The sequence below is a fragment of the Fistularia commersonii genome, chromosome 1 (assembly GCF_037954325.1).
Source record: "Fistularia commersonii isolate RoL2024-O1a breed Wild chromosome 1, RoL_Fcom_v1.0, whole genome shotgun sequence".
Lineage (NCBI taxonomy): Eukaryota > Metazoa > Chordata > Actinopteri > Syngnathiformes > Fistulariidae > Fistularia > Fistularia commersonii.
In genome coordinates, this window is record NC_141284.1 from 24,826,647 (window position 1) to 24,842,723 (window position 16,077).

The 16,077-nt window shown below is 42.9% G+C and overlaps 1 protein-coding gene across 1 annotated transcript in view; it reads left to right on the forward strand.

Annotated features, from left to right (window-relative positions):
• fndc3ba (fibronectin type III domain containing 3Ba) overlaps positions 1-16,077 on the forward strand; it is a 104,378-nt gene that overhangs the window by 12,262 nt on the left and 76,039 nt on the right. The window contains exon 2 of the mRNA XM_086156364.1: positions 13,189-13,334. Coding sequence (XP_086012490.1) covers positions 13,218-13,334 — 117 coding nt within the window. The 5' untranslated portion in view covers positions 13,189-13,217. The remainder of the gene's footprint in view (positions 1-13,188; positions 13,335-16,077) is intronic.

Here is a 16,077-nt window from a genome sequence, read left to right on the forward strand (position 1 = left end):
TGACACTTATTCATAACCCTCTTGTCAAACACAGCGGAAAGGCATACGATGATGACACCCCCCCCCCCCCCTCCTGACACGGACCAATCTGTGTTGCAGAGAGTTTAGTTTCAAAGGATGGGTTTGCAGTCATGTGACATCCATACTTGATGGATCCCTTTCAGTTCGGAGGACTTTCCGAACCTGAAATTAAATATATCATGCCGCTGGCGACCCATCCCAGTCACATAATAAATACAGTGATGTCGACTCCCATCACATGGGACTCCCAGCCATAGTGGCCTTACTCCTTTTCTGTTTAAGCAGCATTATGTCATTCACGTTTTCAACAATGGGGCAACGCCATAAGTGTAAAGTTGGAATTCAATGATATATGAAAACAAAAAAAAACAAAAGAATGATTTACGTGTTCGTTGCTGAAACAATTTCATTCTGCCATGCAGTTCACTGTACATGTTTGTGCAGCTCACCATGCAGCTCAACTCCTATGGTTTGTTGGCTGGTGGTGGATCCAACCCGTGTGTGTTTGTGTGTGTGTGTGTGTGTGGTCACACTGAGCCTTGGCGATCTGAGGTGTTAGTAAGGGGTTTTACCGTGAGCTCTCCTCAGGGCTCGGCACTCTCTTCCGGGTTGTGCTTTGCTCATCATCCCCCTGGCAGAGCACTCATCATTCCTGATGGACAAAAATCTGAATTCAATTCGGGCAGGAGGCGAGAGGGAGGGATGAGAAGAACAGAAAGAGTTGGAGGAGGGGTAGAGAGGGACAAAAGGAGAAGGAAAAATTGGAAGCATCGCCATAACGAAGAGTGAGTCATGTTCATGTGCTTGTGGGAAAAGCCACTTCCTCTGTATTAAACACATAAAAACACCAACAAAATACAGCTACGGTTGCACTTTGTTCAGGCAGTTTGGCATATTGATGCTGACAGCGAGAATAGAGATCATGGTCTTGGCAGCGATGACCATCAAGTTGACAGTGATGTTTTAGACATTAATGGGTCTGATGGCAGTAAGAAAGACAATGGCCCCTTTTACACAGCCTGCCCAAGTCGGGAATGTTCTGTCGCTGATACGCCTCGCAGTCTGTCTAAAAAAAAAAAAAAGCACAGCGATGTAGTCTCTGGTCTTCGTGCCATTTCAGCCGAGAAGCAACCCCCCCCCCCCCCCCTTCCCCTCGCGCCTCCCTCCCCCGTTCTGGCTGCGAGTCTTCCATTCGTTCAGTCTGCTGACATGGAGATGGAGTGGCACATTCCATCTCCACTTCAGATCTGTCCTCCCATTCAAAGGACAATGACGGGATTCTTCATGCAGAAGGGATTGATTCCTCTTCATTGGAAAGTGATACCTTAAGCTGCGATTTTTTTTTTTTTTTTTCTTTTTTAAATTTTATTATTTTTTGATTTTTTTAATATATATTTCAAAGCTTTGATTCCATATTTAGTTTCACTTGTTTTTTTTTTTCCTCCAAAATAAAATGGGAATAAAACCGTCTAGAAAGCCTTTTTATTTATTTATTTTTAATTTAAAAGGGTGCTCTTAACATGATTCAAGATTCTAAGTGTTTATCGTCATCTGCAGAGTGTGGAAACGTGTTTCCCTGTACAATGAAATTCGTACTTTGCTGTCCACAGTGCATTTGGATACGTGCTGATAATGAATAGGTAGCGTAAACATTATTATAATAACACGGGCGCCGAAACAAAAAACCCAGAGATTGGCACAGTGAATATTGGGTTATACTGGTGTGAATGGTATCGCTGGAGGACCGGCCTCAGCTTCTATCCCAAAAGCAATCGCTGGAGGAATGTGAGCTGTCGCTGTGTCAGTCATAATAAAAAGAGGATCTTGTTCATTTCTGACATTATCAGCAAAAAAAAAAAAAAAAACATGCAAATTTCACACAAACTTTGTTTACCGTTCTACTGAGATGTTTTACAGTTTGGTAGTTTGAACGTAGATGTTTGAATCCAGCCTCTGTTTCAGAAAATCGGAATTCCTCACGAATCCACACAGTTTGCAGCGTTGCACGCTTTTTTTTTTTTTCTACTCCTGTGTTTTGACAAGTGTCATAATAATAGAGGTCTTTTTACAGTGTTATTTTTACATTTCTGTCAAACGTGTTTCTTTTGTTTTTTGTTTCTGCCAACCGTGTGCGGGGGACGGGACTACCGGCTCCTGAAATCAGCCCTCAAACATCAGTAAGTCAGGGGAGATTGCAGCTGGAGAAACATGAGTGAAAGGAGGTCCTGGCTGATGTAATCGAGAGAAACACATGATGGAGATGAACAGAATCGTAAAGATACTTTTTTCTCTTGTGACCCTCCTGAGTGACCCGCGTTATTCCACTCTATTATTTGATCCGTTTTGCTAACGTTTCTTTCCCGAGCGCTGGGAAAAGACGGGAGAGGACGCGGATCTCCTGTCCTCTTAAGTAACCTCATGTTGAGTTACGTCGCTGCTACGTGGCTCTGTGGCAAGAGTTGGACTGTTGGGGCCTCTATGGTGCTTTTTACTGCCTGCCGGCCCCCCTGCTCAACCACACACATGGCCGGCCCGCAGCTGTGCAGCTGCAGGAGGGAGGGCTCCTTGGCAGATGCAAACATCTGCCGGAGCTTGCCTCGCTTATGTGCAGCCAGTGACTAATGCAGTTCTCCCGACATAGAGCTAATTGTAAATGCCCTGCTCTCATGAATAGAAACAGAGGGGGGAGAAAAAAAAAAAAAAAAATGGAAAACATGTTTCAGACTTTCTTCGCTCGGACTGTTAATTTGCCGGGCTCATTCAATTTTCTCTCTCTCTTAGACACGCACACACACACACACACACACACCGCTCACTGCCTGCTGTCTGTGGTATGACAGGCAGGACTAATGTTTGTTCTGGAGCAATAACACAATTAGGATTCCACACATATCTCTCTCGGCACACACTCAACCTCCGGCCCCCTCATCACCCTGCCCATTTCTATGCCTTCTTCTTTATCCTCTGCCCCTTTCCTCCCGTCTTTCCTTCTCCTCCTTCGTCCTCCTCCTGGTTCCAACCGGCCTCTTGTCTTCTCCCTCATGATTATATAATGCTGCCGTTTCCAACCCGTTGAGACAGGCAAAAGATGATATTGATTTAATCGCACCAAATTTGTTTCTTCCAAGCGAGTTCCCTGTCACATCACGTGTGACTTTTGACTGGGTTGTGTGTGTGTGTGTGTTTGTGTGTGTGTGTGTGCTTTTATTATTGGCACAGTTCTTCTATTTGGTCTACTGTTCTTCTTCTTAGTGCTTTTATTCATGTGATCTTTGACCACCAACACCTTATTCTTTCTCTTGCATGCACACACACACACACTGGGTGTACTCTCGCTCTGCCCCCTGACCTGCGTGGAAAATAGCCATTTCCTTTTCATTTTATTCACAAGGAAAACTGATGCTCTCTCCAGACTCCCTTTCAGTCACCCACGTTCTCCTCTCTCTCTCTCTCTCTCCCCACTGCCTCTTCACCTTTTATTCTTCCTGACCCCGATTCCTGCTATGATGTGTGTCGAGGGTGTTGTCCTGATACTGCATGTGTGTATCTGTTCGTGTGCACTGTTATGTAACCCCGGTTCCTCCCTGAGAATGGGCCGCTGCTACTTTGAGCTCCGCTCCGACTTCCTCCCGCCCACTGCTGAGCGGCGACCTATAATGCAAGCGGCGGCTTCCCGTCAGCCAGTTGGAGTGGAGAGCTGTGTTTTGACAGGGTAGTGGAATGTGAGAAAGGCGGGGCCTTTCCAGGAAGTGGATGGCAGTAGTCAGATCCTGGAGTTTTTGGCCCGAGCTACTCGACTCTCTGGAAAACGGAGTCGTGTAGCTCAATACCCTTTGTTTGTGTGAGGGACCGAACTCATCGGAGTTTTAAACCCCTTTTTCGCTCGTTTTTTTTTTTCCCCCCCTTTAGAAACTTAAAATGTTTCTGACAAGAATGTATAAATTCGTGAATTTGTGTATGTTAAAAAAGAAACGTACGAGTAATACTTTACTAAGGGAGGGAAGTGGAGGAAGGAAATGAGCAGAGGCTGACTCCGAGTCACTGGGTCATCTGTTTCTGGCCTGGTTTTCTGAATAGTTTGCCCTGAGAGGATTGGTTGGATGGGCAGATGGATAGATAGATAGATAGATGGATGGATGGATGGATTGCTGCCCAGGGTGCTCATTTTTGTTCACAGTAAGGGATGGAGGTGGTGGTGGTGGGGGGGGAGAAGTGCTGAGCCCGTCGTTTTAGTTGGGTTGAGTCCGGACTTGTCGATGCTCCGGCTGCATACAACAATCTGCAGAATGACTGGCATTCGGGGGGGAAAAGGTAAAAGTACACACAGGGGAAAGGAGAAAATATAAGCCAGAGTGTGGAAAATTATGAACGTATGAGTCTGTCATTGTGTCGTCTCATATTGCATCAGCTCGCTAGACACTTGTGACAGTTTCTCATCTGCCTTGAGTTACGTGTGAGCGGCAGTCTAGCCCTGGAAGAGGAAGATCCGCAAAGAATAAGCACCGGTCGTGAGAGGATAGGCTCAAATTTTCATCGTAGATTTCCCTCCGAGAACCTCTACGAGCGCTCTATCGACAATCACGAGGAGGAAAAGTTATTTAACGCTGAGAGTTTATTTAGTCGCCCGGCGTCGTGACTGGGTCGTCTTTGAGTTTGGCACGTCGGAGTGCAATAGTAAGATCGTGTTGTAAAAGACGTGGACGGAAAGTGAAAAGTGGCTGCTTGGTTGAGGCTTTGTTAGCCATCAGATGTGGTTTCTTGAGGTGCAGGAGCTCATCTGTCTGGGGGGGAGGAGGGGCGTACCCTGAAGGCTTTACTTCATGGAGTCGGATAAAAGCTTGTTCATACATGGTGGGACGTGCTTTTGCGCGTGCTTGTGTGTGTGTGTGTGTGTGTGTGTGTGTGTGTGTGTGTGTGTGTGTGTGTGTGTGTGTCTTTGTTGCTTGCAAGTGTCCATAGCATTCCACTCCACCCGTTTGGAGTTCTTCATCATGGATGACATATTATTACCACAATTACAAGGCAAAGAGAACTTCAGCTCTACACATGCACTCGTATAAGCAGAAACACACACATATACACACTTGCATACAAAAAGGCAGAGCTCAAAAGTATACACACATGTGTTTGCCAACTGCCCTGGAAGCGAAAGCTAAAAGTCAAAAATTTTATTTCTACCAACTTTTTTTGCCTGCTACCCTCTTTGAGTTGCTTGGTTTTCTCTCTCTCTCTCTCTCTCTCTCTCTCTCTCTCTCTCTCTCTCTCTCTCTCTCTCTCTCTCTCTCTCTCTCTCTCTCTCTCTCTCTCTCTCTCTCTCTCTCTCTCTCTCACACACACACACACAGGCACACACACAGCCTGCGTATGTGCAGAAAGCTGCTGGCCGACGTGGGAACCTCAAGAGGTTCCATCATTTATAAATCCTCTCTCTGTCTTGCCCAAGTGCGTGTGTGTGTGTGTGTCTGTGTGTGTGTGTGTGTCTGTGTGTGTGTGTGTGTGTGTGTTCGTGCTCTAAAGCAAAGCATTCCTCTCAGCCTTCCTCTTCACCCTTCTTTCTCCCCTCACTCCCCCTCTCCCCTCTTCTCCATCTCCACACTACCTCTCTTTTTGCTTCCCTGGAAAGAAGGTACTTACTGTGTGTGTGTGTGTGTGTTCGCATGTATGTGTGTGTGCGCGCAATAGAAAGATGGTGAGGGAGTGCGAGCGAGCAGGTCTCTCCTAGGCTGAATACCTTTTGTAAAAGGAGTTGGGCTTGAATGGGAGTGGTGTTGGTGGCAGTTTCCCACCATATTTAGAAGCTACCCCCTTTCTCTACACACACACACACACACACACACACACACACACACTTCAAGTGTCCTGTGCATGTTTATGAAATGCCAGCACAGATTAAAGTTGTCAGCTGATGTGATGGGTTTCAAAAGACATTAGTCCATCCCAGTTTTGTTTGGCATGTGCTCTGTTTTTGTTTGTATCTCTCTTTTGCTCTCAGTGTGTGTGGGTATGTGTGTGTGTGTGTGTGTGTGTGCATGTGTGCATGTACAGCAGTGAATAGATAGCTATTCAGTCTTGGGCAGTGACACCTGAGAGCTTTTTCCATTGCTTAACACACCCAGGATGAGGGAGCCATCCACACCTTCCCCACCTTTGTTGTCTCTCCTGCTCTGTCACTGACACGACCGTTCAGATCCAGCGGTGTCGTCTTCTCCTAAGTCTGTCTGAACACACATTCTCCACACACGAGTTGTTTTGAGAAGGTAACCTACAGGACAGGCAAGGTGCCCTCTTGTAAGAAGCCCATTTTTCACATCCTTTTTTTTAAACCCCGCATCTTCACAGTCTCTTCTCGCTCCCACCCGCATCACAGTTACTGCTTACAGAATGATATAACTTATACTAAATTAATTAAAAAAAATGAATTAGCAATACATTTTTATATGTTATTTACACAGAGGCAAGGAAAATAAGTTAATGTTTGCTAAATCTGATCAATTTTCTCCCAGTTATAAGCATTTGCAAGACAATACTACCGAATGGTTTCCAGTTTAATGTCAGATTTTAATGTCATATACAAACACGTGTGTGTATTTTATCTTTCTTTTTTTTTTTTTTTGTTATCTTTTATCATGCGGGGACAAATCAAACTCATCTTAGATTGAAGTCCCATTTTTCAAATTTATTTATTTATTTTTTACAGCTCAAGGTCAGTCTCTCCTTGAGCCGAGGGCTCCATACGAAAGGCACCCCCAGTCCAACTAAGAAGGGACGGTTGTATCTGCTGACTTGACTTGTTGTTCAGCAGAGGAAACCGTTTGGTGTTGATCTATAGAACGCTGTCAAGGCGCCTGACACAGCGGTGTGTCTTTGAATCAAGTTGAGATCTGTTCACATAATACAGTATGTCCTCCTTGCGCATCGGCGTCACAGGTCAGGTGTTGGTCAAAAGCAGATTTCTATTGAAAAAAACAGCAGACTTTCTGATCGGCAAGAAATTTGTGTGGGCGTTCATCTCGAAAAATGTTTGTGATCTTATCAGACAATTGTTCTCCACTGTAGCATTCCGAGACGCCCCGGCTAGGCTAATCTGCTAATCAGTTATCCATTAAGCTAATAATGCTAAGCTACTCCCACAGTTTTGCTTGCTTTGGTACACGAGGTTGATTATTCTCAGAGTTCATGCCACTGACTGGCAGACAATAAAATCACAAAGTAAAACCTCTTGGGTTTTATTATTACCACTGTGAAACCATTTCATTAGCAGAAGACTGTAATAAAATATTGAAGTATGTCGCTCTGTTGGATTTGAAAATGTTGATTTTTGCAGACGCAAGATGAGCTCCTTGGACTTCGGCAACTTTTAACTATGTCACAGGTTTGTCATTATGTAACTTTTTCAGGATTTGTTTCACAGATCGGGCCTCAAAGTTCTCTCGACCCTGATTGATCTCCACTATTTCTCCTTCAGTGGCCTCATCATAGTGCTTTAGCTGACCGGCTTGTGTCAAAAGTCAGTTCTTATCTTTCTGTTTCGGTTTCACATCTAATAAAGTTTAATTTTATGCTGAACAGTGAAGTAATATACTCACATGGGGTGTAATGGGTTTTATATTCCAGAATGTTTGTGAATTTCTGTCAAACACCCACGCAGGAAAGACAATGTTGGAGCAAATGGCGCGGCAGTTGAGTTTATCGGGTAGATTTGGGTTTGCGTGTGGTGAAGGCTGAGGAAACGCCAATAAACAATAGCCTGTTATGAGTTTTGTAGTTATCTCTGTGTGCGGGAGGTCAGGAGGAGTTGGAATAATATCATCAGCGAAAATTGGGAAATCTTCAAGGTTGCTTTGCGAGGGGTGATTGAAATGAACTGGGTCGCTATGACAACCCAAGAGCATGAGAGTGCATTGAAATTAAGCTCGAGCGCGATTCATTGTATGCTGGTAGTCAGTAACCGCCCCCCCATTTGTTTATTGGATGATTATGAAGCTGAATGAGACACGCAGACGTGAATGGTCATCAGGCTGGGTGATAAATACGAAAACATTCGTGACATTCATCTCCAGAAGAAGTTGAGAAAATACAAATAATAGACTCATTTTCCAATTGGAGCCTCGCATCGGTTGTCAGTACTTTTTATTTTGGTGGTAGAAATCCACGTTGTATTTGCACTTTTTTTTTTTCTTTTTTTGATGAATGAATGTCTGTGGTGTGCGAGTTTAAGGAAGCGGATGAGCGATTTGGATTCCTGCTGACTTCTACTTCTATTAATAATCTACCCCTCAGCGAAAAATAGAAGTGTCGGTCAGTATTGTGTACTGGAGTTGCATAGAATTACACGACCTTTATGTCTGTTTATTTTAATTCTTTTTTCGTTTGTGTCCAGTGTCCCAAGATCAGTCAGAGAAAAGAAAATCCATCCGAGGGAGTTTCGCTTTGTTTATTTCTGTCCCTCCGTGAACATTGAAAGGGAGAGAGAGGTGTGAAGTAGTTGACTGGAAGTAAGGCAGACGGTCTGTTAGGTGGTTGTGAATATTCTTTATGCTTCATCGGGACGGGCAAACGGGAGTCATTGGGCGTGCGTGAATGATGAATGACCGCATGAGTAATGACTGTCATGTAATGAGGTCAGAGTTGCCCCTGACTATCTAGAGCCCCGTGTGTGTGTGTGTGTGTGTGTGTGTGTGTTGCCATCTCAGTGTGTGTTTTACTCTATGCATCTTTTATGATCGAGAAACAGTTTCCATACTTACACAGGGCTTTCTGTCTGATATACACACAAACACACACACACGCAAATCTTAACATGCACACACACATTCACACACTGGGACAAGTGGGTACAAATGGATGATTGTTTTCTGGATCAAAATTTGAAATTTTTAATTTAACATTTTATCCCTACTGGGAATCAATACCTTATTCCTCCCTGTACGTGTGTGTGTGTGTGTGTGTGTGTGTGTGTGTGTGTGTGTGTGTGTGTGTGTGTGTGTGTGTGTGTGTGTGTGTGTGTGTGTGTGTGTGTGTGTGTGTGTGTGTGTGTGTGTGTGTGTGTGTGGATGCACTGAGATTTCTGAAGCTTTCAACGACAGCATCCATCTGGTAATAATTCTGGAAGAAAACAAAGGTTATTATTCATTCATTGAGATATTGATTTTTCCAAATGTATTCATTAGACCATGGTGGAAATGTTTGTGACAGCCATATAACAAAAAGCACTTCAACATTTTCCTGAATTTAACTACCCTCTTCACTCTCCTGAGCAGGGAACGGTGACAATCAGCAAAATCGGATGTGACGAGACAAACGGACATGTCTTTTTCTGTTTTTCCCCCCTTAAGGTTGACTCCACTCAGCAATTTCACACATCGGTTGCTCCACATTGCAGTGACAAGTTAGCAGTTGAATTCAAATAATGTCATTTTTGCAAAAAAAAAAATCATCCGAAACACCGGTAACCCCGATCACAAAACATCTGTTAGTCCACCGCGTTGGTAGGCGATGATTTTGACGGGATAGTTTCCAGTCAGGTTTTCAGAAATACACTCTGATTACAATGAAGTTGAAGTTTTTGATTACAATTTTCGGATTCCCCATTATTTTGTACTCCCGTTGTTTTTTGGGTCGGAGCTTGGCAATCTCTCTGCTTTTGAATCCAGCTTTATCGATTTGACAAGCAGGCTGGGTGTCGGGTGATGCCTATTTTTGTCGTCTGACATTTTGGCCAGGTATTGAGAATAGTTGTTTGAAAGCCAAAACATTTCTTTTTGGTGTTTTTATTATTATGAATTAGCTCGTTCTGTCCTCATTTTCCTTCATAAAGACATTAATAACAAAATATGAAAATGGATCCGGTTGTTCAGGGACATTTATGTGTGGGGGGGGAAAAAAAAAAGTTGCATATATATGTCATCTGGATGTGATGGGTTGTTTTTAGCCTGGAATGTGATTGGAAGAGATGTCCCCGTCCGCCCTCCCTCTTTGCATTCTGTTCACCTAAGCCGTTTCTTAATTTACGCATTTGTTCATTCTTCCTCCCTACTTTTTCCCTCTGTCTCGCTTTTCTCTTTTTCCTGGCAGAACGGAGAGTGGTGTTACCATCTGTCTGTGATGTGTCCTGGAAGCAGTTGTGTGTGTGTGTGTGTGTGTGTGTGTGTGTGTTTTCAAGGCAGGATGGCCAGGCTGAGCTGGGAATGGGGCTCAGATGGAGACGGAGTTTAGGAGAGAGAGAGAGAGAAAGAACTAAATTTTCAAATAAAAGCGAGAGATGGTACTGTGAGGGTGTCTGGAAGAACACAAACCAAATGACCGAGACTCGGTTTTCCTGAAATAACACTGTTGCAGTTTTCACAATGTGTTTTGTGTTTTGAGGTGTATCGTGACAGTCCTCGCCAGTACCCGGCCCCTGTGGCTTAAGTGTGTGTTTATGTTGCAGCAGTGTGGGCCACAGCTGTGTGATCTTATAAAGACTTTGTCAGTGTGAAAAGATGACCAGCTGAAAGAGAGGATGACACACAGCTGTTTTCCGAGGAACACTGTGTCCATGTGCATATTATCTGTGTGTGCTTGTGTTGAGCGTCTGTAAGGGAGAGATACCAGATTTACATTTTTTAAGGTAATATTTCCCTAATAGATAACAAATACATCCGCCATGCGCGTGGCAATGGCAACTCATCACGGTATTTTTTTTTTTTTTTTTTTTTTTAGACGTAAGCCGAAGCTACAGTGTATCTGTTTGTCTTTACCTTCGTGTGTTTATTTCCAGAGATGCCGTACATAAGCTGCTGACATAAGTGTACTGGGGCTTTTGTGGTCGGTTGTTGCGGCTAACACTATCCGTATGTGTATGCGCATACATTTTAAACGTAGTGTTATAAATTATTTTTGCTCCATGTTCTTTCTGAAAATTATTTAGTCTGGCGCCAAAGAGCCAGCACCATAGGCTCAAGAAGACCTCACAAAGCTTGCTGTGTGTTTGCTGAATTGTATGGGATAGTTATTTTGCTGGGTGTTTGTATGTGCGCGCTATGTTCGTCAGAATAACACACACGTAGTATTACATATTTTTTATTACTTATTATTTTTATCAGCTTATTTTTTAAAAATTGATCTTTTTTTTTCTTTTGCACATATGTTATCATTTGCTTAACATTCACATGAATATTCAAACAAATATTCCTTTTGGCAGAGACAATGTAAAGGGTGGCATTTATCTTGCGTTTCCTGTGCGCAGACTGACAAGAAAGACATGGGAAGGAAGCAATCTCAATAATACGGATGGGATCTAATTCCTATTTCGTAACCCATCTCTACGGTCTTCTGATCGTATTTTATGTTTTCAGCAAAGGTGTTCCACTAGGTTCCACCTTTGGACCACTGTTTTTTCCACGGTCTTTACCCCCCCTCATATTTCCTCTAGAGAGTTCCACACAGCTATGTCAAATGTTAAAAGGACTGCTCTTCTATAGCAATTTTTCTTCTCTGACATTTCAGGGTGCTTTTACAAAACTTTCACGCACATTAATACGCAGCAGTGAGGGGTCCAGTATCTGGGTCAGGGACACTTTTCTACCTTACAAATTCAAGAGCCCCCGATTTTAATATTATGCAAATTTGGCTGTCAGCTAACCATTTGCTTTCTCACAAGACAAAAACGTCCTTCATGTCTGTTGTGGGCGAGAAACAGAACTCTCATGCCCTGGCAGGAACCTTTTGATAGCTGTAGAATTCTTTAGAAAGTAAAATAATACTTTTCTACTTGTGCAAGGGACAGCGGTTGAGTAGGCAGTTCTAAAAATGTGGCCCAGGACGCATTTTCCTACTCATTGCTGAAGGAATGTTGGCCATATGTGGCTGGGACCACCTCCGGATGAGGCTATTCAGTAATTTGATAGCGCATTTCTCATATCATCTGATCTCCAAAGGAGAGTAACCTGCCTTTTCCCTCATATTCTTTACTTTCGCCGATGTCCACCCTCATAACCCAAAACAATACATCTTCCTCTATCCAAAACAGACATGTAACTTTTCACGGATCAGCTCGGGAGAAATCAATAAAACTGCATGAGAGCTTCAGGTACTGGCCCGTCCGTGGCATGAAAATCGGCTTCTCTAAGACACGTCTTTTAAAGATCTGTCCTCAATATGTCCGTGAGAAATAAATAGTCCTTTACACAAGAAAATGGAATATACATTGTGTTCCAAACAGTCAGCTTTACAAGAGACAGGACCAAATAAAACGCCAGAAGCAGTGCTCTTGTTCTTATTCTTCATGTAAAGTATGTGAAATCTGGTTATATAAGAAAAGTAATAGAACAAATACAGTTGATTAAATGCTACAATCCAGAAGCAGCAGTGCACACGCCACAGGAGCATCTAGACGTTAGCATGCGACGGCTGCAGCTCGTCTCTGTGACCAACATTTATCTTATCTTATTTAATATAAATGCTACTTTTTTTTTTTTTTTTTTGAATTTGTAGACTTCCCAGCAATTTTTTTTTTGTTATTATTTATTTAATTTGTTGTTGGCAATATTGGAAAACATTTAGGAGCTCCAGTGTATCTTTGCTTATTTTCTAAGAAGCAGTTGGTTGTTTCCACTATCTTGAATCGGGTGGGATTATTGTCTGATTTTTTTAATGCAAATATTTCAATCATTTTTGGAAAAAAAAAATAACAAAAAAATAATACAACTTTGCTGCTAATATATCTAAGTGCAGTTTTCATTGTGGCTCTTATTCTTGCACTCCTTCCTTCTTGCACAAACGTGCACCTTTTCCTGACTTGGTCTCCAATATATAATTCGTTTATCCTGCATCTACATCTCTGCTGTATGACTGATGTTTGATCTGAATGCCAAGCAAAGCAAGCGCATTGTTTTCATTGTAGATTTAACAATGAAATTCTTTTTATCGAGCATTATTATTTCCATTAACAGCTTAATTGCATTGCAATACAATGAAATGTTTTTTTTAATTTTTTTTTTGTTCTGCATTTGTTTTCATGTTAAATTGCCAACAAAGCGTATTGAAGTGTTATTTGTGTGAAATCTAAAAATCAAAACTAGTTTAATCTTCAAATAAAATACCAATGAGTCAATGAGAACTTGTTTTTTTTGTTTGTGCAGTCGTTTTCTGATGTGTAATTGTCTTTGTCTCTCTGTACTTTCCCAGGTAGGGCAGTTCAGTGAATTTCTCCATGAATGTACGTCACAATGATGATGACAGACCAGATTCCACTGGACTTGGCTCCGCCCCCCCTCCTGAACGGGGAGGTCCCGCTAATGCCTCACATGGTTAACGGTGATGCAGCGCAGCAGGTAAACCGATCTACCCGTTCCATTCGATTAACCTCTCATGCAAATGCCCAAGAGAACGTATCGTCAAACGGTTACGCAGTCGCTTCAGCTTGTTGTCATTTGTCACCGCAAGTCGTGAACGGCTGCCAAGCTTTTACAGTAAAGCATTTGTCATGTAACAAGGACAGAATAAACACAGGCGCGTATACATGCATTATTCAGAGTCAAGAGACATTTCTTAAGCAACAAAGTGGATGACTGGACCCATTCATGGCTTGCAGCCTTCTCTTTAATTACTTTTGGAAATGGACTCAACAGCCCCAGTATAACTGACTAATCCTACCAGATCCCGCAGAGCCAACTGGATCACCTTCAAAGTAAAAATCCAAATATATAAAAACGCAAACACGCACACCTGAGCTCTTCTTAAAGGTGAGATCAGCAGAAGTGCGAGGTGGATATTTGCCTAATCCCGTCGATACACAAAAAAAAATAATACGCGGCGAGGTGGATGCGCTCGCAAGTCAGAACCTGTTTTCTGATGCGATTTTGTCAAAAGGCGCTTCTGAAAAATGCGCGGTTGCGGACGAGACGGCGCGGGGCTGAGTGCAGAACGCCGGACAAATAATGAGAGCTTTGAGAAAGAAGTTTCCGAAAGGGCGCCTGCTTATGTATGAATTGCGTGGAAGTAAAGCGCACGTGAAATTCGGTCGGGAAATGTTCCAGTTTGGAATTTGAATTTCTGTGGTATTTGTAGCACTATTTCCCAGTTCTGACTCCTTGATGTCTTTATATATATCGTAGTGTAAAAAAACACATTGTTGATCAATCAGCTGATATACATTAAATCAGTGATCCTCAATCCCCGGTCGGCAAAGAACATCTTTCTCAGTCAAAATTACCTTTTTTCTCATTAAACCTTCCGGCTCTTATTTTGCAACGACTGTTTCTGCCTTCGCCTTACTGACGCATCGTAATTGTGTAATGTGAGTAAGTGTAATTGTTTGATTGAGATTAAAAGATGTGAACTGACAAAAGTTTTTATTATTTGAGCCCCCGGCCCCCAGCCGGTCCACGGAAACATTTTTATGCATAAAACTGGTACCTGCTCCAGAAAAGGTCGGGGGCCGTTGCAATAAATGACCCACATTAGCCTCTTTCCGACAGAAACGGTCAAAGAACACATTTCTTAGAGCTGTTCGGCTCGATTTTGGTTCAGGCAACTGAACTTGTTGTTGGGAGGGAGCGCTGTGGTTTGCATCTTAAGCGCCACACTCAAAAACGAACCTCAGCGAAGAAGAGAAAGACGACAACGGGAAGATCGAAGGCGCCGCAGCATTTATGCTCTGCACGGCGGGAATAATAACGGTTGAGTATCAGATGGGTTTAAGTGTTTTTATTTTCTCCGTGTGCAAGTTGTTCTTCGGGGGGCGGGAAACCCAGTCGCTAGTTAACATGGTACTTATCTTGGCGGGAATGTTTGTGTTCTGCTGCGAGCCCCTGAAACCCCTCTGTAGGCCAGAGAGGTTTGGCCCTCTTTTTCGGTCCATTTCTCGCCAATCCTGTCCATTTTGTTACAATAAAACCAGCGATCATAATAGTTTAGTTAGAAATTGCACTCCGCAGGCCAAATTGTATATCGCAGGGGTCGGCAACCCTTTAACACCCAAAGAGCCATTTGGACCTGGTTTCCACGGAAAAGAAAACACTGGTAGCCGCAAAAATAAAGATACCACTGTATATATTGCTTTTTATTACCTTTACACTTTCTATAAACAAGTGTGTAGTGTGTTGCTTCTGAAATTCACAAAATACTACAGAGAAAATTAAATTTTATGTATGTAATGAACACATTTTGAGCTTTGGGCTTTCAGGGTGTGTAGTGGAGCCTTGACCTGAATTTTAAAAATAAATTGGGAAAAAAAATCACTGTGTTAGTAAAGAATGGAAAATAATTATTTGCAAAATATCTTCATAAATATTTATTTTACCTGGTTTATGGGACTTCTGCCCCTGAACTTCTGCACACAGGATCTGCAAATCGGGGCTGGACAGGCTGCCGGGTATACCGGCTTCAGCGAGTGTGACATTTATTTTGAGTGTTTAAAATAAAAACATAACTTTATTTGAATATTTCAAGATCACAATAATCTTCCAATTTAACACAATTAAATACACTTCAATTAAATACTAGAAATTTATTTTCCCAAGCCACTTGGAGCTGTAGTTTAAGGAAGCATGCGGCTCAGGACCCGCGGGTTGCCGATCCCTGGTATATGGTAATGGTATGGTGCGGTAATGACGTGTGTTTCCACCGATCACCAAGCACCCGTGTCACTTGAGTTCCCATGGTACTTGGAGTACCAACAAAAATGGTTCTTGGAACTGAGGCCAGAGGTACCCGGTTCATCCGCTGTCCGAATGCACGGGGAAAAAAAACTGCTTGGTTCCTGGAAAGCTTCTCGAAACTGCGAAAAGTTGTCACAGTGCGAAAGGGACTATTGATTTGCTGTCACCCGAGAGACACTTTGAACCAATATAGCTGAGTAGTCTGGAACTAGTCGGCCACGGATGCCACTTTAGCATCAGAAAGATCTGTCTTCAATATTAAGACTCGCATAAAGTAAATGTTTGGGAAGACATCACTTCCGTGTCATCCGGTAGTCAGCTGATCTGCGTCGGGCACCGTCTGCCCAGTCGCACTGCGGCACGCTCTCCGTTATCCGGTTCGCTCTTTGGTCGCATGATGAGCTTTAACAAGTGT